The sequence below is a fragment of the Gekko japonicus genome, unplaced genomic scaffold (genome assembly GCF_001447785.1).
Source record: "Gekko japonicus isolate JY-2015 unplaced genomic scaffold, Gekko_japonicus_V1.1 scaffold3331, whole genome shotgun sequence".
NCBI classification, from domain to species: domain Eukaryota; kingdom Metazoa; phylum Chordata; class Lepidosauria; order Squamata; family Gekkonidae; genus Gekko; species Gekko japonicus.
The window spans coordinates 94,096-113,665 of NW_015162057.1; the positions used below are offsets into that span (position 1 = coordinate 94,096).

At 45.1% G+C, this 19,570-nt stretch overlaps 1 protein-coding gene across 1 annotated transcript in view; it reads left to right on the top strand.

Annotated features, from left to right (window-relative positions):
• Positions 1-19,570, top strand: part of LOC107105609 (kalirin-like) — a gene marked incomplete at its 5' end in the record, with an annotated part of 93,689 nt that overhangs the window by 40,431 nt on the left and 33,688 nt on the right. The window contains 3 exons of the mRNA XM_015405607.1: positions 4,312-4,559; positions 8,846-8,966; positions 18,976-19,035. Coding sequence (XP_015261093.1) covers positions 4,312-4,559; positions 8,846-8,966; positions 18,976-19,035 — 429 coding nt within the window. The remainder of the gene's footprint in view (positions 1-4,311; positions 4,560-8,845; positions 8,967-18,975; positions 19,036-19,570) is intronic.

The following is a 19,570-nucleotide window of genomic DNA, read 5'->3' on the forward strand; positions in this document are numbered from 1 at the left end:
AGAAAAAACCCAGCAGGAACTCATTAGCATAATAGGCCACACCCAACAACAGGAACTCATTAGCATATTGGGCCACACCCCTGACAGCACAGCTCATTAGCACATTAGACCGCACCCCCATGTTTCCAGAAGTGTGGTTATCCAGCCACACCCACCTTTTGCTTGTTATTCTGTTTACCTTGTTTGTTGTCAAAACCCAGGGCTTTTTTGTTGCAGGAACTCCTTTGCATGTTAGGCCACACACCCCTAATGTAGCCAATCAATCCAGCCACACCCACTTTTTGCTTCTTATTCTGTTTACCTTGTTTGTTGTCCAAACCCAGGGCCTTTTTTCATAGCATGAATTCCTTTGCATGTTAGGCCACACACCCCTAATGTAGCCAATCCTAATGAGTTTCTGCTGTTGGGTGTGGCCTATTATGCTAATGAGTTCCTGCTGGGCGTGGCCAACTTGGGAGCCAGTCGGAACGCCATTCCTGTGCGTTCCTGCCCAAAAATAGCCCTGGTGGTATACAAGGCAGGTCTCTGAATCCGGCTAGGCAAAATTTCTCTGCAGAGTGCGAGATGGGGGGGGGTGTTAGGTGAACGGGGTGACTTGATGCGTGTGTTGACCACATCTGTCCACCTGGCTCAGCTCGTCTGCCTTAACGCACACTGGCCTGCTGGCATTTGCAGTGCCAGACACCTACAGTGTTCGTTTCTGGTAAAACTGAACATGAAGGAAAGCTGCATTTCCCCTGTACCCTGCAATTAGGAGCGGCCTACCACTATCACCAACTATTACCAGCACTAACACCTGTGGTAATGGATCGGCCCTGTTAGGAGATCAGGCCATAATACTGCGGGAGACCGGACTACCACTAAGTCGGGATTTTAGTATATCATCTCATAGTACGCCATTTTAATTTATTGATGGATTACTGTTGCTAGCACTTTAAATGTTATTGTATCATTGTTTTAACTGTCTTAAATGTTTATGCCAACCGGCCATATTGTGCCGGCATGTGTGAGCCGCCCTGAGACCATCCGCAGGGAGGGCGGGATATAAATATGATAAATAAATAAATAAATGCTACAGTCTATCCTTATTGGCCAAAGAGGCAGGTCAGTGGATCTCTCATTCCTCCCTCCAAGATTATGTGTACAGTTTTGAAAATTGTACCAGCGTTTTCAGGAATGGGATTAATAATGCAAAACGTTTGACAGCGGCCTGTTTTCTGCCTACCAGCTGTGACCCATTACCAGCTTTGACTCGTTAGTCAGCTGCAGCCTACCCTGGGCAGAAAAGATCTGGCCACCCTGGTTCTATCTTGATTGGATTACTGCAATGCAGTGCAGGTGGGGCTTCCCTTGAAAAACGTTTGGAAACTTCAGTGGGTACAGAATGCACAATTCAAGGTGCTGGTGTTGAGAGAGATTTCGACTTGTTGCTTCCATACTTAACAGCCTCCCTTGGTTGGTGTTTATAGCCCTATGCTTAAGGGTAAGGGAGTAATCCTGCAACTATTCAGGCAGCTGGCATTGGGCCAGGAGGAGCACACCTTGCCATCTCTCCTGTAGTTCTGTTCGTAGTCTCTGTCTGCGGCACTCTAAGGGTGCGGGTGACACTGGAGGGCTGTAAACGGTCAACTGAGTTTCACCTGTTGAACCAGGGCTGGAGGGTGCCACTGGCTCTGCATTAGCTGTTGGCTGTGAATCCTGACGAGCCTGCACTGATCTTCCTGCCTGCCAGCTTCTGCTGACTCAGAGCTGGCTACATGGGACTCCTCTTCTCCCGAGAAGTCCTTGCTCTCGCTGAGCCCTGGCTGAACCACGACAGCTGCTTCGGTGGCCCTTGTGGGAGCAGAAAGGCAGGATATAAATTTTGTAAATAAGTAAAATAAAAATACTAAGCACAGTATTGCATAAAGTCGTTCTCCAGCCTAAGTAGCTCTTCCACAGAACATCCTCCTCTCTAAGGCAGGATACCTCCCCATGACTCTTTTCCTTTACCGAATTATCCTTTCCATATTGCTAACTATAAAATACAAGTGCTTCACTTTTTAATATTTATTTATTTATTTATTTTTTTTTATTTATTATTAAATTTATACCCCGCCCTCCCCCGTAGGGCTCAGGGCGGCTTACATGGCAAGAAAAACTTGCTAATAAAAACATAAAATAGTTTAGTACATTTAAAAACATAATATACAATTTTAAAACCCACTCAAACATTAAAGTGCTCAAACTACACAAAACCCATTAATACAAAACCCATTATGTGACCTGATGCGTTTGCGTTGGCTAATCATCTTCCTTCCCTTTTGGAAAAGCCCTTTCCTGATTCCTTCACATTAGCTTAAGAATATTTTTTTCCCCTAGCTTGTGTATCACTTGCAAGCTGCTTCTAATGGGGTGCGTTCAGACGGGGCATTGAAGCCGGTATAGAAGCGAGTTAGAAACGGAGTACTTACGCACGATCACACGCACAACATCTGCCTTCCGTCCCTACCCGTTGGCAACCGTCGCAAACACCCCTTAAACCGTTGTAGTTTGCCACTAGGTACCCAAGTGGTGTTTTCCTGAGTGCTCCGGTTCTAGCCGCATTTTCCCCATCTGATTGCTCTCCGCCGATGTCTAGCCACTTCCGCTGGGAAGCCTGAGGCTTCCGTTTTTTGCCCGCTTTTTTTTTTTTGCCTCAGCGGTATTCGCTAGTGTTCCTTCAGGGCATGCTTTTCAGGATAGGGTGTTTTGTGCCTACATAAAGATCTCAAATCTGTGGATGGCTGCCTACGCGCATGCGCAAAATGTAAAAAAAAAATTCAAAAACCTGCCAACACGTGCTACTGCGCGATCTCAAATCTGTGGATGGCTGCCTACCCGCATGCGCAAAATGTAAAAAAAAAAATTAAACCCGCTGACACACGCTACTGTGTGCCTAGTGTGGACGCCCTGAAGCGATGTGTTGCGCGGTGAGGGAGGTGAGTGTGACCGCACTTGCCCTGGATCAAATTAGTCCACTTGGAACCGGAGCAGTTTAAACCGCTCCCGGCAGGCCGTCTGACCGCACCCATGGAGTGGCTTACTAAACAGTAAGCACAGGCAACAGAGCTTTCTCTCTTAATGCATCATGTTTCTCATCTTTTGGGTACTATGAGAAAGACTTGCCATCACCTATAGAGCCAACAGGACACCCTAATTCTGCTAGCACTAGTGCCTCTCCTCTTACTGACAGTGAAAGAGGTTCACAAGGTATGAAAAAGGGGCAGAGAAGGTGTTCACACATCTGGCACCTTGTCTGTATTCCATAGGAAATGATAAACGAACCTATGACATCTTAGGATAAAGTTCAAGTTGGTAACGGCGTTATGGGATGATGGGTGAGAATGACTTTAAATATGTACGTGTTCTAAATACAGTGTACGGACTTGCCTTACAAGAGTGTTATGAAAACATTGGAAAACTCTTCACAGAAAGGTTATACACTTCCCCAAAAATGTTTTACTTTCATAAAGGGAAGGGCGTGATTTTTGTAACCTTGAAGCTTTAAGTGTGCTGGGACTGTCAGTATGCAGAACTGACGAAACTATGTAATACTGAGTATGTCGTAATGGTGAAATTAATAATTTAGCTGCAAAACAGATTAGTTATGAAATCTGAAGTGTCAAATGTTGAATATAAATGTATGCCAAGAGAAGTCCCAAAAACTTTTCAATGTAACAAAAGGGGGTGTTGGGGAAGAAAAAAAATCTGTTTTTTTACACTTTGTTGTATATAATCATTTTTGATATATATAGTTATGTTATGTAATCCTTTTTTCTTTTCTGTATTTCCTGTATTTCCTTTATATCATCTCTTTGTTTTCTAAAACAATTAAAAAATTCAAAAATGAGCTCCGATACTGTTCTGGAAATCCATTTTGGGGATATTTTCCAGGTTCAGGAATGTGGCAGTGGAGCTGCTGCGCCTGCTGCCTGGGAGGGGTGGGGCAGCTGGTCCACAGCACATCAGCTCCTTTAAACACCCTTTAAACTTTTAAGGGCCGTTATTCCACTGGGTATTTGACCCTGGTGTCCACGTCAACCACCCACTGTAAACAAAAGGTATTTAGCGGGGCCAGGGCACCAGAACAGGTGGAACATTCCCAAAATTCCAGGAAAGAGATTTTTGGTTGTTTTCATTTTGGGATGTTGTGGGGGAATTCGAGGTTTAACTTCTGTTTGCAAAAATCCAAGTGCACACCTGTACTTGGCACACTTAACAAATCGTACACAAAGAGTGCTACTTTCCAGTGCTACTTTTTCATTGTTGCCCTCTGTGTTTCCTTTCCAGAATGACTCGGTTGGGTGCAATGGGACCTCTTCCATGGTGGTCATCAAAGATTACTATGCACTGAAGGAGAATGAAATCTGTGTCAACCAGGGTGAGGTGGTCCAAGTACTTGCCATTAACCAGCAGAATATGTTCCTTGTGTATCAGCCTGCCAATGACCACTCACCAGCAGCGGAAGGATGGATCCCAGGGAATATCTTGGCTCCCCTCACTAAATCAACCACAGATAATAGCGACGGAAGCATAAAGTAAGTTCTGTGTTGGATTCCCTGGGACCAGTATGTGGATTTTTGAGGAAAAGTAAAATCCAAATGGTAGGATTTTTCTGCTTTCTTTTTCTTTTTTCCTTTTTTTACATCTACAGTGCCATTGGAACAAACTTGCTTGATACACAGCGTGGAGGTATCCATGTTGGGATAGTTGGGTTTTTTTGTTGACTTCTTTTTTTGTTTTGGTTTTTTCCTCCCCTATAGTTTGTAAAGAATTAAAATCCATAGACAATTTTTAAAAGGCATGTTTTATGTTTCTCCATCCTTTCCTAATTATGGACATGATTGGACTGGATTTCTATTTATCTTGTGTTTAATTTGCTTATACATATATATATATATATTGATTTATAATGGCACAGAGCAAAAAAACCACACAACAGGCCTTGTATTGGATTGAGTCCTGCTTCTCAAGGAAGAGAGATTTTTATGTTGTCTATGGCAATTTCTTGTACATCTTGTAACATTTTTATTTTGAATTTTTCTTCTGTTCTCGTAATATTTTGTAAAGAGAAAATGGTTTGAGAAATCCCCTTTGGAATACATTCCTGTAAAGTATTTTGCACTATTTAAAGAATCCCATATTTGAAGTCAGGTTGTGCAATATTATGGATAGTCGCAATGTTCATCATTGTACCTGTAATGTAACTAATTTTAAATGTACTATTTTAAATATGTAAAATAAATTTTCACCATGAGCATGTTTTAACAAGGTTAAAAAGGACCAGTTTTGGACCCCCCCCCCTTGATTCTGCTTTTTCTTACCATGTTTTGTTGCTTATTTAATGAATGTGAATACTTTCCCCTTTTTTGAAATTTGTCAGTTTGAAATAACTAATGCAAGAATGTTTTGATATTAAATACAGAAGGTACAATCCTTTTCCGTAATATCTGTTGATTTTTTCCCCCACAAATGTAATTGTCAATCTGTGTTCCTGTTGTAGGAAGAAGTAGATGAGTGAAGTCCTGACAATTAGGTGCTAACTAGGGCCCCGGTCACACAGAGCATTTGCCCCGCTGAAGGTACGGTACTCCGGCGGATTTTCCGGGTGCAATCTCACCAGAACGTCTGGGAGGCGTAGCACTCCCATGGCCAACCCACGGCAAGCCGCCAGAGCCGCATAGTTAAAAGCTACCAGGATCGACCTACCAGCAAATGGTTTGCCACGGGCTGCGTCCGGATTCCTGTGGTGTGATCGCGCCGGCGTCCTCTTTGCTGCGCGCGCTGACGGTGGAAGCCTCGGTGTGCACCGTCAAGTCTGATCGCCTAATCGTGCCTCAGATTGCGATGGCGCAAAGAGCCACGCCTCCCCCCCCCCGCACGCGCGTGTGTTTTCTGGCCCGTGTGACCGGGGCCATGATTGAACAATGCTTCCGACTAGGCAACAAACTTAATAAGGCTTATTGCAGACCAAAACCTGCTAATCCCTTATCCATTTTTAAGGGAGAAAAAACAGGTTTCAAATTTCCTGTGGGCCCCCCCCCCCATCTTCAGTATGAATTCCACACACCCTCCCTCTGTCAGCCTTAGCCGTGGTTTCCGTATGTGTATAGGTACTAGCCATTTGTAATGTTGACCTAGCTTTGAAGTGAGTTTTGCAAGCTCTGGTTAAGAAAGTACCTCTTTAGTATTAACTTGGTTCATGTCAGGGTAGTTGCAATGGATTTGCATCAAAGAGAACAAGTGTCTGTGCCTGCAGTTCACTACCAGATCTCTTTACCTCCGTTAGCAAATATATGCAATGGTCCTCAAGAGTTTAAAGTAGAATCCATCCAGGGTTGGAACTCACCCAGACAAATCCATCCACAGCCTGATGAGACAGCATTCAGTTATTGAGGGCTGCAAAGAGGTGTGTCAAAGCTTTAGGCATTCGAGTCTTATATGTATCTGCAAACATTCAGGAACGACAAAAGTTGCACTGATGGATCTCCCGTGCTTCATTTTGAGAGTCTGGGATCTTACTGAGAGTTGCTCCCATCTGATTAGGGACAGCCTTGGTTATACAAGGTCACCAGAGAAGGTGAGACAAGGAGACAATCACTCATTCGCTTGTATGCTGAGGGCTGTTTCAGACATCAAGGCAGGGATGCCTAAATCCAATAGGGGGAAAAGTAAAAACCTTTCCATTCTCTTTCTTATTTGAAACTAGTCACTGAAATGAATTTGGGCACTTGCATGTCTCAGTACACTATTTACTGCTGTAACATTTAATCTGTCAATGGGTTCGCTCTACTTTTAAGCATAGTTGCATGCAGGGCTCTTTTTGTAGAAAAAGCCCAGCAGGAACTCATTAGCATAATAGGCCACACCCCTGACAGCACAGCTCATTCGCCTATTAGGCCACACCCCCATGTTACCAGAAGTGTGGTCACCCAGCCACACCCACCTTTTGCTTCTTATTCTCTTTACCTTGTTTGTTGACAAAACCCAGGGCTTTTTTTTTGGAGGGACTCCTGCTCCAAAGTTCAGATGCTGCCACCAAAAGTTTCACCTATTAGCAATGCCTTTTATTTTTATTTTTTTGCAAAACGTAGTGTACGTGACTTTTGCAACTCTGTGTAGCTTCGTAGCACTGCGTTCCTGCCCAAAGATAGCCCTGGTGGCATGCAATTTTAGGGTTTATGCACAGTCAAAGCCTTTTATATTTTCCAAATTACCACTTACCTATCTGGAACTACAGTGAGAATTCCTACTCTTAACCCTCTCTTGTATCTTCATACTTGTCTGGATATTATGTCGGAGCAACCTTTTTTCTTTTGAGACCTGCAGACAAAGTACAAGTTCAGATGCTGCCACCAAAAGTTTCACTTATTAGCAATGTCTTTTTTTTTCTTTCAAAACATAGTGTACGTGACTTTTGCAACTCCGTGTAGCTTCGTAGTGCATAAAGTGCTGCTGAGCGCAGTTCAGTTAAAATCAGTTTAGTCATGATGTTGCATGTGCTTATTTTAATATACTGCGGTTTAGCTAATATGACCGAGGGTACAATAAGCACAAGGCATTTCAGTACTGGAGCAAAATGTTCTTAGGTGAGAGGTAAAGTTCTAATTAGGTAATACACTTTCTAAGCATTGCTACTACAGTGTATTAAGCGTGCTCATCTGAGCAGCTCTGCCCATTATAATGGCTGCAGGGTTCACTAGGGGTTTCCTGAAATAACATTGTAAGAGGAGGAGTCCTGACCAGGGCTCCCAGACCCATGTACCTTGGCATTTAAAGCATCTTATTTAGCCCTGCGTGCTGCTTGCCGCAAGATGTACTGAATTTGCATCAGTTTCCTGTAGCAGTTGTAATGTGGGGTGTTGTCATACCCTTGTAACATGTGCCAGGGGTTCCACAGCTAGAAATGGAGTTTGAGCGCTGGACATGCAGCAAGCAGAATAATGGCCACGTACAGGATTCCTGAGCATAGTTGTAGCAATTCTCCCTTCTTTTTTTTTGAAGACTCATTCAGCTGTCTGCATAGAAATACATAGTCTGGAGAGAGACCTGCGTTTCCACTATGAAGTAAAATGGAATACCAGACAAATGCTAGGCACCCCTGTTACGATTAAATGTTCTTAAATACATTTTTGATTTGGTTCTGTGGCTTCTCGCTTTCATTTTATGCATACGTCCTCTTCCTGTTCCACATATAAAGGGACCATGGAATGGTCCTCCTCTTCTTCTTTAGACCAAAGGCTAGATTTGCTAGCAGAGTTGTACGGCCGGGCTCATGAAACATGGGCAAATTTGAAGCAACAGAAGATCATTGGCCCAGGGGATACAGCAAAACTTGCCTTTCCAGGAGACAACTTATTTCAGTCTTAATAAAACAGTTGTTGTTTAACCTTTGATTTATTTTGAGACCTCTCCTTGAAGTGTGGAATATGTAAATCTCTGGTTTTCCTCTGTCAAACTGGCACGTGTCCTATCTAATTTTGCATTGTTTTCACTGCTTTAACTACAAATATTTTTCACCTACCCTTAATGGCTTGCATGTTCCAGATTTTATTCATATTTCATGCTGTATGCTTTCACTTGCAGACCTGCAGTCATCCTTTAAAGAAACTCCTTTTTTCAAATGGCAAGAGTAAAAAGCCATCCGTTCTAGAGTAGATCGAAATTCTGACTTTAATGTTTGTACCTCGATAGACCGATTGGCTTCCTCTTCCTGGGGGGAAAGCTGCAAGTATCAAGAACAAGTGTGCTGATTGCCTTTCCACACCCCTTCCTCTTCCTACTAAGATACGCCATTTGATTGGTGCATTTTTTGGTACAACAGGAAGTCATGTTCATGGCATACTCTGCGCATGAGAAAGCGGGCGGAAAAGGAAAGTGGCAAAACAGAAGCCAATGGCCTACGTAAACCCATGGATATTCTGGGCAACAAAGTCTCTGTTAAAGTGAGTAAGGCCATCAGAAGCCATTTGCTGCCTCCTGCTTCTCATCCTCACTCTCCTTGCAACATCCTTTCTAAGGACAGGGGTTGACATCTGGCTTTGGGTTTTTTTTCTCCCCTTTTGGCTTTTATTTTTACTTTGTGTTACTTTTTGGTAGTAGCCATTTGGGCTGAATTTTTTGCATGCAAGATACAACACAGCTTTTCCCCTCTTCACCGCTGGCAACCAAAATGTAAGTAAGCCGTGTGTGTGTGTGTGTGGTGTGCATTTCAGAAGTTTTAACTGAGCGTCAACCATGTATGTGTAACTAAAGGAATAGCAAGAGCTGGGCAAAACTTTGCCTTGAATGGAGCATATCAATCAAGACCTTCAGTAAAGGTTAACAACTTCTATGGAATGTTATGTTTTTTGCTTTGTAAGATGCAGGTTCTCTGAAGAAATATGATAGGATTAAAAAAAAAAAAGAACGAATCCGATTTTAGCTGTTAAGTTGCTTTGTAAGATGCAGGTTCTCTGAAGACGTATGATAGGATTTTTTAAAAAAAGAACTAATACGATTTTAGCTGTTAATGATTCTTGATCTGTTGCCAACAAATGATCCCATGAGCAGGATGCCTTGGCCATTTATAATAACCTTTCCTTGGGTTAACTTGCTCAAGCTCTGTGCCTCTGGACCACTGGGGGAGTGGGGGGAGGTAGCTGTGAATTTCCTGCATTGTACTGGGGGTTGGACTAGATGACCCTTGGGGGTAACTTCCATCTCTATAGAAAAACAAAAGAATCAATCTTATCATAATGGCCTCCCAAGGCCAACGGCTGAGCTCGTTTTTTTGGTTTTTTGTCGTATCCGTACATTTAATACTGACTTTATTCATTAACCTTTCCAAGCTTTCTCTGCCAAAATCTTTTATTGGAATCTGTGTCAGGGTTTAACAATGGTCTTATGGTGGTACTCAAGGTATAAGCATAGAGTTCTTAGAGAAACCGTGACGATTAGTGCTCATCCCTACTACGCGAGCTTATCAAACTATTCAAAGCCTGCACTTGGCCCTGTTCCTAGGAAATGGGGGTAAGAAAGAATTGGGGTTCACAACATTTGGTTCTCTTGAGGATGCTAGTGTAGTGTCCTTGATTTTTTCATCCAATCCTGCACTTATATCTAGTATGTAGGGAACAGCAAAAATAGATATCAGGACTTTTGTAACAGGTGAGGAAAATTCAGTACGTTCCTTTCCTCCACAATTGATCAATATAACAGTTACTGGGAATAAATGGTGCAAGGGTTGTTGCTGTTGTTGTTCAGTCGCACAGTCGGGTCCAACTCTTCGCGACCCCATGGACCAGATCACGCCAGGCCTTCTTGTCTTCCACCGTCCTCTGACGGTGCAAGAGACATCCTCATAATTCTAATAAATCTGGCTAATGGGTAAAGTATCTTCAAGATTTTCATCTTGATAATCTTCAAAACAGTTAAATGCAGATAAGATACCTGTCAGATGGAGAACTGGATCACTTGGCTAAAGCCAACTAGTGGAGTTATGATGACTAAGCAATAGACATAGGTTTTGCATACACATCCTGTAGGGCATACCACCCTTCTCTTCAATGGGTACCATAATTAATTTCCTGGCAGATGTCTTTTAAAGCCTGCTTGAAGACAGACAATCCTTCATTAGAACGTACTAAAACAACCCCATAGAGAAACTGTAGAGCATGTTCATTTTGAGGGAAATGCCATGGTTATGTCCTGCAGTGAAACAGAAACAACTGTGGGTATCTGACAAGACATGTATTCATCTGACACACTGTCGATAGAAGTCTACATTTTGAACCCTGGAGGCTGAAAATGTGGGGGGGAAATTGATATAGCAGATCCTGTTCCTTCTCCGGCACCCTTATGATTCACCAGATTAAACAGTATCATGGATTCAAGAAATTGCTTCGGCAAGAGAAGCCACACAATATTCTGTTGGTGACAGATTGTATTAACATGCACACTGTGTTCTGTTGTGCGTCATTTTAAAACGTTTATTGATGCTCTAGCATCAGCCTGTAGTCAAAGCACCGCCTGGCGGCCCATGCATAGTCTCAGCTGTGCATACTGATCTGGATCTGTCCTAGTCAAACAAGACTAGTGTGAAATCTACCTAACTGTTGCTTTCAGTATCTGACGAAATGAATTTTGGCCCGTGACCGTTTAGACCAGGGGTGGCCAAACTGCGGCTTGCGAGCCACATGCGGCTCTTGGTGCCCACTCTTGCCGCTCACGAGGCTTGCCCACCCCCGTGTCCCCCCACCGCTCTGAAAGCGGAGGGTTTCCCTCTCCCACTTTATGAGACTTTGGTGGGTGGGAGGGCAGCTAGGACCTACTTCCTGGCAGCTAAGCCCTGTCCCGAGCTCCCAGCAGCCCTCAGTTGGGCCTGGACGAGCTGGGGTGGGGGGCGCGGCATGTGCTGCCTCTTCTTGCTGGGAGCCAGTAAGGTAAGGGGGCCCCCAGGCTGCTCTGGGCCGGGTGTGGGTGGCAGAGACTACGGGGGGGCGGAGAGCACCCAGGCCGGCTGCAGCCTCCACAGCCAGCCTGGGACTCCAATGAAGGTGGTGGGCTCGTGGGGACTGTTTGCAGGGGGTGGGGGGAGGCAGCAGCAGGGGGAGGCCGCAGCCAGCCTGGGGCTCCGGTGAGGCTGGTGGGGACTGTTTGAGGGGGTGATGGAGGGCACCCAGGCTGGCCGTGGCCTCTGCAGCCAGTCTGGGACTCCGGTGAGGGTGGCGGGCTAGCAGGGACGTTTGCACTCCAGCCCCTCTGTCCCCCCCTTCTCCCTCTCTCTCTGTCCTTCTTTGCCTATCAAGGTCAGTATGGTTTCAAGCTCACGCCTTGAATAAAACTTTGTTGGTCTTAAAGGGGCCACTGGACTCAAACTTTTTTGTTAGAGAGACAGTATTGGTTTCTCCTTCTGCCTTCACGTGGTAGAGTTTTTTTTAAGCCAAGAGACATTCAGAGGTGGTTTGCCATTGCCTGCCCCTGTGTCACAACCCTGGGCTTCCTTGGTGGTCTCCCATCCAAGTCCTAACCAGGACTGACCCTGCTTAGCTTCAGACAGTCTGTCAAGATCAGGCTAGAAGAAGAAGAGATTGGATTTATACCCCGCCCGTCACTACCCAAAGGTGTCTCAGAGCGGCTTACAAACTCCTTTCCCTTCCCCTCCCCACAACAGGCACCCTGTAAGGTGGGTGGGGCTGAGAGAACTCTGACAGAAACTGCTCTTTTTCAAGGACAGCTCTTATCAGAACTACAGCTTGCCCAAGGTCATCGAGCCAGGTGCAAATGGAGGGGTGGGGAATCAAACCCGGTTCTCCCAGATTAGAGTCCGCGCACTTAACCACTACACCAGACTGGCTCTCTAGCTATCCAGGGCTATCCAGGCCAGGGCAACAACAGAATGCTGGTACATTCAAGTACCACCAAATTGGGATGATCACTGCTCTTCAAAGGGGGTCAGGTTAACAATGTCTTCAGCGGGTCCTTTGTAGCAATATCTAACAGCGCCATCCTAAGGAGGTCCGGTCATTGGGGCTTACTCCCAGGAGACCGTCCTTAGGGTGTCATGCTAAATGGGATTCCTCTGGGGAGAGTGAAGGGGGTGAGAGAGCTCAGAAGACCTCCTTTCTCTTCAAGAAGAGATGCTGTGGGCTTGTATCTTAAGGTGTAGGTAAGCAAAGAAAAACATGCCTGCGCAGGAGATTTCAGTGCCTGTAGGAGGGTGAAGGTATAATCTGTTTTCCAGCATTGTACACTTTTGCAGGCGGGTAGGGGTCCAGCACAGTCTGTGCATGGGTGGTGTGTATGTCCTGGGTATCTTAAGTCTACTTGAAACCTGGTGGTATGAAGGGAGCAGGAAGAGAAATGAGTGTGTGTTCTTTAAGCCTGTTTTTATTGCACAAAGTATTGTAACAAACTGTGCAATAGCTTTCAATTTCTGCTTCCTCCTGGGAAATCTTGGAGTCCCTTGGAAGCTTTGGAAGGGTTCATTAGTGAGAAGAATAGCAGGCAGAGTGCCTTGGAAGATGGCTTCTCCATGCTGGCTGAGGTACCTCTGCCATTTCACAAAGCATTACAATATATCCTGGCAATATCTGCTTTTACCACTTCTGTTTTTACCACCTGGGGGCTTTGGGGGTGGCACCTCACAAGGATGTCCTCACAAAGTGATGTCATGTCCTGTGATGTCACTTCCAGGTCAAAGGTCAGGGGGTGGCACTCCCTAAGCCCCACCCCTTCCAATGACGTCAGATCCTGTGCCAAAACCCAACCATTCATGTGATGTCACTTTCAGGCCACTCCCCCAAACCCACCTCTCCCTCTGAAGTCACCTTGCGGCTCTCAAGTATCTGGCATTTAGTCTATGTGGTTCTTACATGAAGCAAGTTTGGCCACCTCTGGTTTATACCCTGGAAAATGCTGCTGAGCTCCAAGACGCTGCTAGGCTCAAATTTTGTTCTACAGACAGCTGAAATTGAATCCAGTCTAGTAGTCCTTTATGATAGTGATCTGAACACAAAGATCCCAGATCCCTTTTTAAAAACTGTAGAGTTTACACTGATTTCAACAGCCACTTGGCTCAGGCTCTTGGGACCTCAATTTACCAAGCTACTGAGCTCCCTGTGGCTGAGTCAATCAAATTGGTTCCAGGTGAACCCAGCGGTAAGTCACCTGTCCCACAAGTTTGGCTGAGATGGTATCTCTTCAGAGGCTGTTCAGCCATCCTCTAGGCCAGTGGTTCTCAACCTTCCTAATGCCGCGAGCCTTTTCGTTATTTCGTTGCTACTTCATAACTGTAATTTTGCTTCTGTTATGAATCGTAATGTAAATATCTGATATGCAGGATTTGGCAAGACTTGGGATCCCTATCCTAAGACCATCGAAAATTTGTGTTTTCCGATGGTCTTAGGCGACCCCTGTGAAAGGGTCATTCGACCCCCAAAGGGGTCGCGACCCACAGGTTGAGAACCACTGCTCTAGGCGCTACTTATTATTGTAATCCTTCTCACATTTTTCATTCTCGTTATAGCAATTGGCCACCATATCAAATGATTTTATAATAACTGTCTTGAACGAGAAGGCATTGGAGGTTTTCAGTGGGACATGTTCACTGGGTCTAGAACTCATTACTTCATTCTGTTTTTTCAGCTTCTGTAATATACTCTAGGAAATCCATGGGCAGATGATATAGCTCGTGGGCATTGTTTTATTGGAGCCATAATTTGTAGTGACGTGTCTTCTCAGTGATGCTCCCAATGCAAGTTCTGCGTGCATTTTTAAATAAGAGATTGCTTGTTTTCAGTTACAGCTTTTTGTTTGTCAGCTCCCGTGTGAGTGCTCACTTCAGAAGATCTTACTGTTTTGCATCTGCTCACTCTAATTGCTGTGCAAGAGGACAGAGTTCCAGTATCGGCTGCCTAGAAGCAGAAGTCCTAGCACCCTTGTATACCTGCCCAAATCTGGTTTTCTATTAAGCCCTAACAGTAACGAAGCAGACTAGGCAAAGGTGCAACAAACATGTCTTTAACAAATCCTTCCAAGTCATCTGATGCACTTCAAACCTGCACGTACTTATTCTTAAAACCATGAAATAGCTCAGTTGGTAAATACTAATATTCTGTTCCAGTATTCCTGTACGGCATGTATGCTGTATTAACTGCACCTAATCTGTCATCATAAAAACAATATATCTGTTTTACATGCTTAGTTTAAAACTTAGCTAGAAATTCCTCCATATTTTAAAGACAAAACAAAGCAGCCTGAATAGCTGAGCTTAAGCCAGGCTTGTCAGAGCTTGGGAGCCAAGCAGGGTTAGCCTTGGTCAATACTTGGAAGGGAGACGATGAAGGACAATTGGGATTGCTGCGCAGAGGAAGGCAATGGCGACCCACTTCTGCTCTCTCTTGCCTGGAAAGCCCCACGGCTGAGGCCACCAGGAGTCAGTTATGACTCAATGGTGTATGCAGGGGTGATTTCGTAGAAAAAGAGATGCAGGAGCTCATTAGCATAACTTATTAACATAACTCATTTGCATATGCCACACCCCCTGGCATCACCGGAAGTGTGTCAGAAGGCAACACCCACTGCTCAGGCTCCACTGGACTGTTTTGGATTGCTAGCTATTGGGGGGTGGGGAACATGCAGCTCTGTCCTCGCAGAGGAGGGAGAGCTTGAGCCTGAATAAAACTTGGTCTTAAAGGTGCCACTGGACTGTTTTGGACCGGGGGGGCAGGGGGAGCTCTGCAGCTTACTTGGCTGCTTCTGGCTCTGACTGAGGGCTGCTGGGAGCAGGGGGTGGGGCTTGTTGCATGTGCCTGCCCCCTGGGCTCTTTACTGCCAGAGCTCCGCTCCTGTGTGCTCCTGCAGGAAATGACCCCTGGGTGTATTCTTAATTACAAACCAAGTACTGTAATATTGGTATGTATTATACCACTTAGTGAGTAGGCAGGTTATAACCGTCTTGAATAATAAAGCTCTTCCTATATATGCTCAAGTGGTTAAGACGCTGAACTGCAGGCTGTGGAAGGTCAGTAGTTCAGCAGTTTGAGACCCGAGTGTGCCGCATGACAGGGTGAGCTCCCGTCTCTAGTTCCAGCTCCTGCCAACCTAGCAGTTTGAAAGCAAGAAGTTGCAAGTAGATAAATAGGTACCACTTCGGTGGGAAGGTAACAGCGTTCCGTGTGCCTTGGTGTTTAGTCATGCCAGCCACATGACCACAGAAACGTCTTCGGACAGTGCTGGCTCTTCGGCTTTGAAACGGAGATGAACACCGCAACCCTAGAGTCGGACTCGACTGGCTTTCAAGCAAGGGAACCTTTACTTTTAACATCCTCAAATCCTTTCTTCAGGTGTGAATCCTTTTCGCAGTTTTTCCAATCCAGCAGGATGTTTAAAATTAACTACTTGCCTCTATCTTTCCCTGCCTAAAGTGTCCATAAACTTGTAACAGCTATAGCTAGTGTTGTGCTAAACTGCTGTAAGCCTGCCAGCTTTCTGTTTCTCCTGGTGGGGAGGGGAAGAGCAGAACTGCTAGATGACTCCAACCTGAAGCACAGGTGAATAAGCAAAAGCTTGTGTGGAGTACTATTCTGAACCAGAAGTGTGAGTTAGTAGAGGAGCAAATCCACCCCACTATCCCTACTGCTTCTTACCATTTGCCAGGCAAAGACCTGTAGTTTCTAAAGCTACCCAGCAATCCCACCCAACTCCTCCTCTCTCTCCTTAGAACTCAAAGCAGCTTAAAAGGCAGTATTTGCACCTGCAGCATTGTTTTCACTGCCTCTCCAATTTGCTGGTGAATGAGTTGGCATGCTTTCTCCAAAGCTGTCCACAAGTGCACAGTGAATCACTGTTCACGCTTAGCACATGTGTATATCTGAGTGGAAGATGACAGCTACCTTTTCTTTAGGAAGGCAAAAAAGTCATTTTCTTTTTAAGTAAATATGGTTCATATAGTTTTCCTGGACATGTGAAATTACATGTGCCTAGTGCCATTTGAGCATTCTGGACAATAGAGAAGAATGAATGAAAGGCTTCCGAGTGGGGATGTGCACCATAATTTTGAATCCAGATTGCGAGGAGGGCATAATTATTGGTATGCTAGATTATTCAGGTCTCCAACACTAATTCAGTATTTAGACATATTTTCCCTGGAATTTGAAATTGGGGTGTGTGTGTCCCTTATTTCTTATGGGGAATCTTTCTGGGGGACTAGACTGGCTGGGGTTTTTTTTGAGCAAATGACACTAAATACTCCACATTTCAAGTGAATTGGACCAATCACTCTCTTTCCTTCTGCAATCTCTTGGAGACTTCCAACTTGTATACTTTATTTACACAAGGTTTTTCCATATGGTTATGGATTGTATAAATTACTTGCACAGTACAGAAATATAATGAATTTGAGATATTTTTACCATAGCAGGTTTTCATGGGATTTAAAAAATAAATTCTTGCAAATTTGAACTCCATTGGCAAACGGGGGGGGGGGGGGGGGGTTGGAGAGTAGGGATTGTTGGCTGTGCAGTGATTGAAGGCCTATTTAGTGTAGTGGATTGGTGTAGTGGTTAAGACTCTAATCTGGGAGAACCGGGTTGGATTCCCCACTCCTCCAACTTGAACCTGGCTGGATGACCTTGGGCAAGCCATAGTTCTGTCAGAGCTGTTTGTGAAAAAGAGCAGTTTCTGTCAAGAGCTCTCTCAGCCCCACCTACCTCAGAGGGTGTCTGTTGTGGGGAGGGGGAGGGGAAGGGAAAGGAGTTTGTAAGACACTTTGAGACTCTGAGTGAAGGGCAGTGTATAAATCCAATCTCCTTCCCCCCCCCCTCCTCTTCTTCTTAACAACAAAGGGGGGGGGTGACAGTGCATGCCAATCATGGCAGTTATTTCAGTCATGTGTCTTTAAATGTGTTATGAATAGAAATGCTGCAGTTCCCATCCAGGTATGGTATAATTATTTTCTCCTACCTGCCAGATCAAGATAAAATCTTTTAGCTATTTCACTGCTTAGCCAGCATTCTAGCTACCACCTTGCCCTGACTAACTAACCATCATTTGGGATATACACATCTCTTTTTCATCAGTAACACATGGCATCAATTCTGTCCTTATACCCTGAATTGTAGCGTTGTACATAAAGCCCGATAATACACTGAGGATCACCCCCTAGTGGAAACATATTTTTGTTCCCCGTTGAATCTTAGACGTCTGCTGTTGGGGGGGGGGGGGGTTGCCTTTATCACATCCTTGCACTTATCACATCCTGCACCCAGAGGTATGCCTGCAGTTGCATTGCATGTGTATTGCCAGGTTAGTGACCAGTTCTGTCAGCATTCATAGTACTGAATCCAATCTCCTTTTAGATAAGCATATGGAGCAGAGGTCCATCAGTGGCTATTAGCCACAAGGTATAGATAGGGACTCTCAGTCTGGGGCAGGTGATGCTCTGTCTTCTTGGTGCTTGGGGGGGGGTCAACAGTGGGAGGGTTTCTAATGTCCTGGCCCCACTGGGGGGCCTCCTGATGGCACCTGGTATTTCTGGCCACTGTGTGACACAGAGTGTTGGACTGGATGGGCCTTTGGCCTGATCCAACATTGGCATCTCTTATGTTCTTATGTTCTTACTGACTAGAGCTCTCAGGTTGGGAGAATATGCATTAAATCTTGTGGCTATGCCCCCCCCTTCCCCCAGCCTTCTGGATGATCCCTATTGAAAGAGGGTGTTCTTTTCCAGGAAGTGGAGAGGCATCCTTGAATGAAGCAGAAGGTGTGCAATTTTCTGCTTTGTTCTACCTGTCTCAGCTGGGGCCCGTGAGCTGCAAAATTAGAAACGAAAAATGGCATTTGGACTTTGCTGCATTTCAGTTCAGATCCTGCAACCCTTAAATTACATGTCTTCAAGTTGTTCGATAACTCCATGTAAAAGATTTAAATCTGGTACAAGTTTTTAATGGCTCAGACTTGAAACAGCTGCAGTTCTAATAAAAGCCAGAGCTGCAAAGTGATTGAAAACAAAAAAAACACTGGGCTCCCAGTCCCCATTAAAACAAAAGGTGAGTTCAATAAGTTCTCAGATCTGCTGAATGCATGAGGATTGGATGTTCGTTTCTGTGAATTCCTCTCAGCGTCACATTGCTCTGGAGGCTGAATAATCAAATGAAGTAGAGGGCAGGCGCAGGAGTCTTGCCAAATTGGGGGGGGGGGGCTGGCATGACAGTGGCGCCGATATCTTTCCACCCCAATGCTTCCATTAAGGCGTTTTTGCTTTGCTGAATGATCTCAAGACTGCTGCCCCCCCCCCCCTTTTATTTTGCTGGAGAGCATATCGCTTGCCCTGATACTGCCTTTCTGTTTGTCGAAAGCATTTCTGTTTCCAGTGCACATTTCCTTGTCGCTCTTAACTGCTCAGCTGTTCTTGTGGCTTAACCTCTCTGCTTAATACAGTTCTGTTCTCTTTTCCTCCATGCTGCCAAAAAGGAGACAAACAGTTCAGAGGAGTCAGAATGTGACGACCTTGACCCCAACACTAGCATGGAGGTAGACCACCCTTTCTTCCCTCCCTGGTTTGCTGCCCAGTACTGCTTTTCCCACAGCATGGTGCCATTTTATAAATGGGGCCTGTAAAAATCTGGAATGTTCATCTCTGTGTCCCCCCCCCCCAGTTGCCACTGAGGAGCATGGGACCTTTGGGAACAGCATGGGGTGCTGCAGTGGGAAAGGGGAATCAGCCCGTATGCATCTACCAAAATTCTCTTTTACACCATTGTTAAAGATCTAGCAGCCCTGTTTCTGTCATGTCCAGGGGACATTTCGTAGAAAAAGAGTGCAGGAGCTCATTAGCATAACTCATTAGCATTACTTATTTGCATATGCCACACCCCCTGGCATCACTGGAAGTGTGTCAGAAAGCAACACCCACCGCTCAGCCTCCACTGGACTGTTTTGGATTGCTAGGTATGGGGGGGGAACGTGCAGATCTGGCCTCACAGAGGAGGGAGAGCTTGTACCTGAATAAAACTTATTCAGTGTTGGTCTTAAAGGTGCTACTGGACTGTTTTGGATTGCTAGCTAT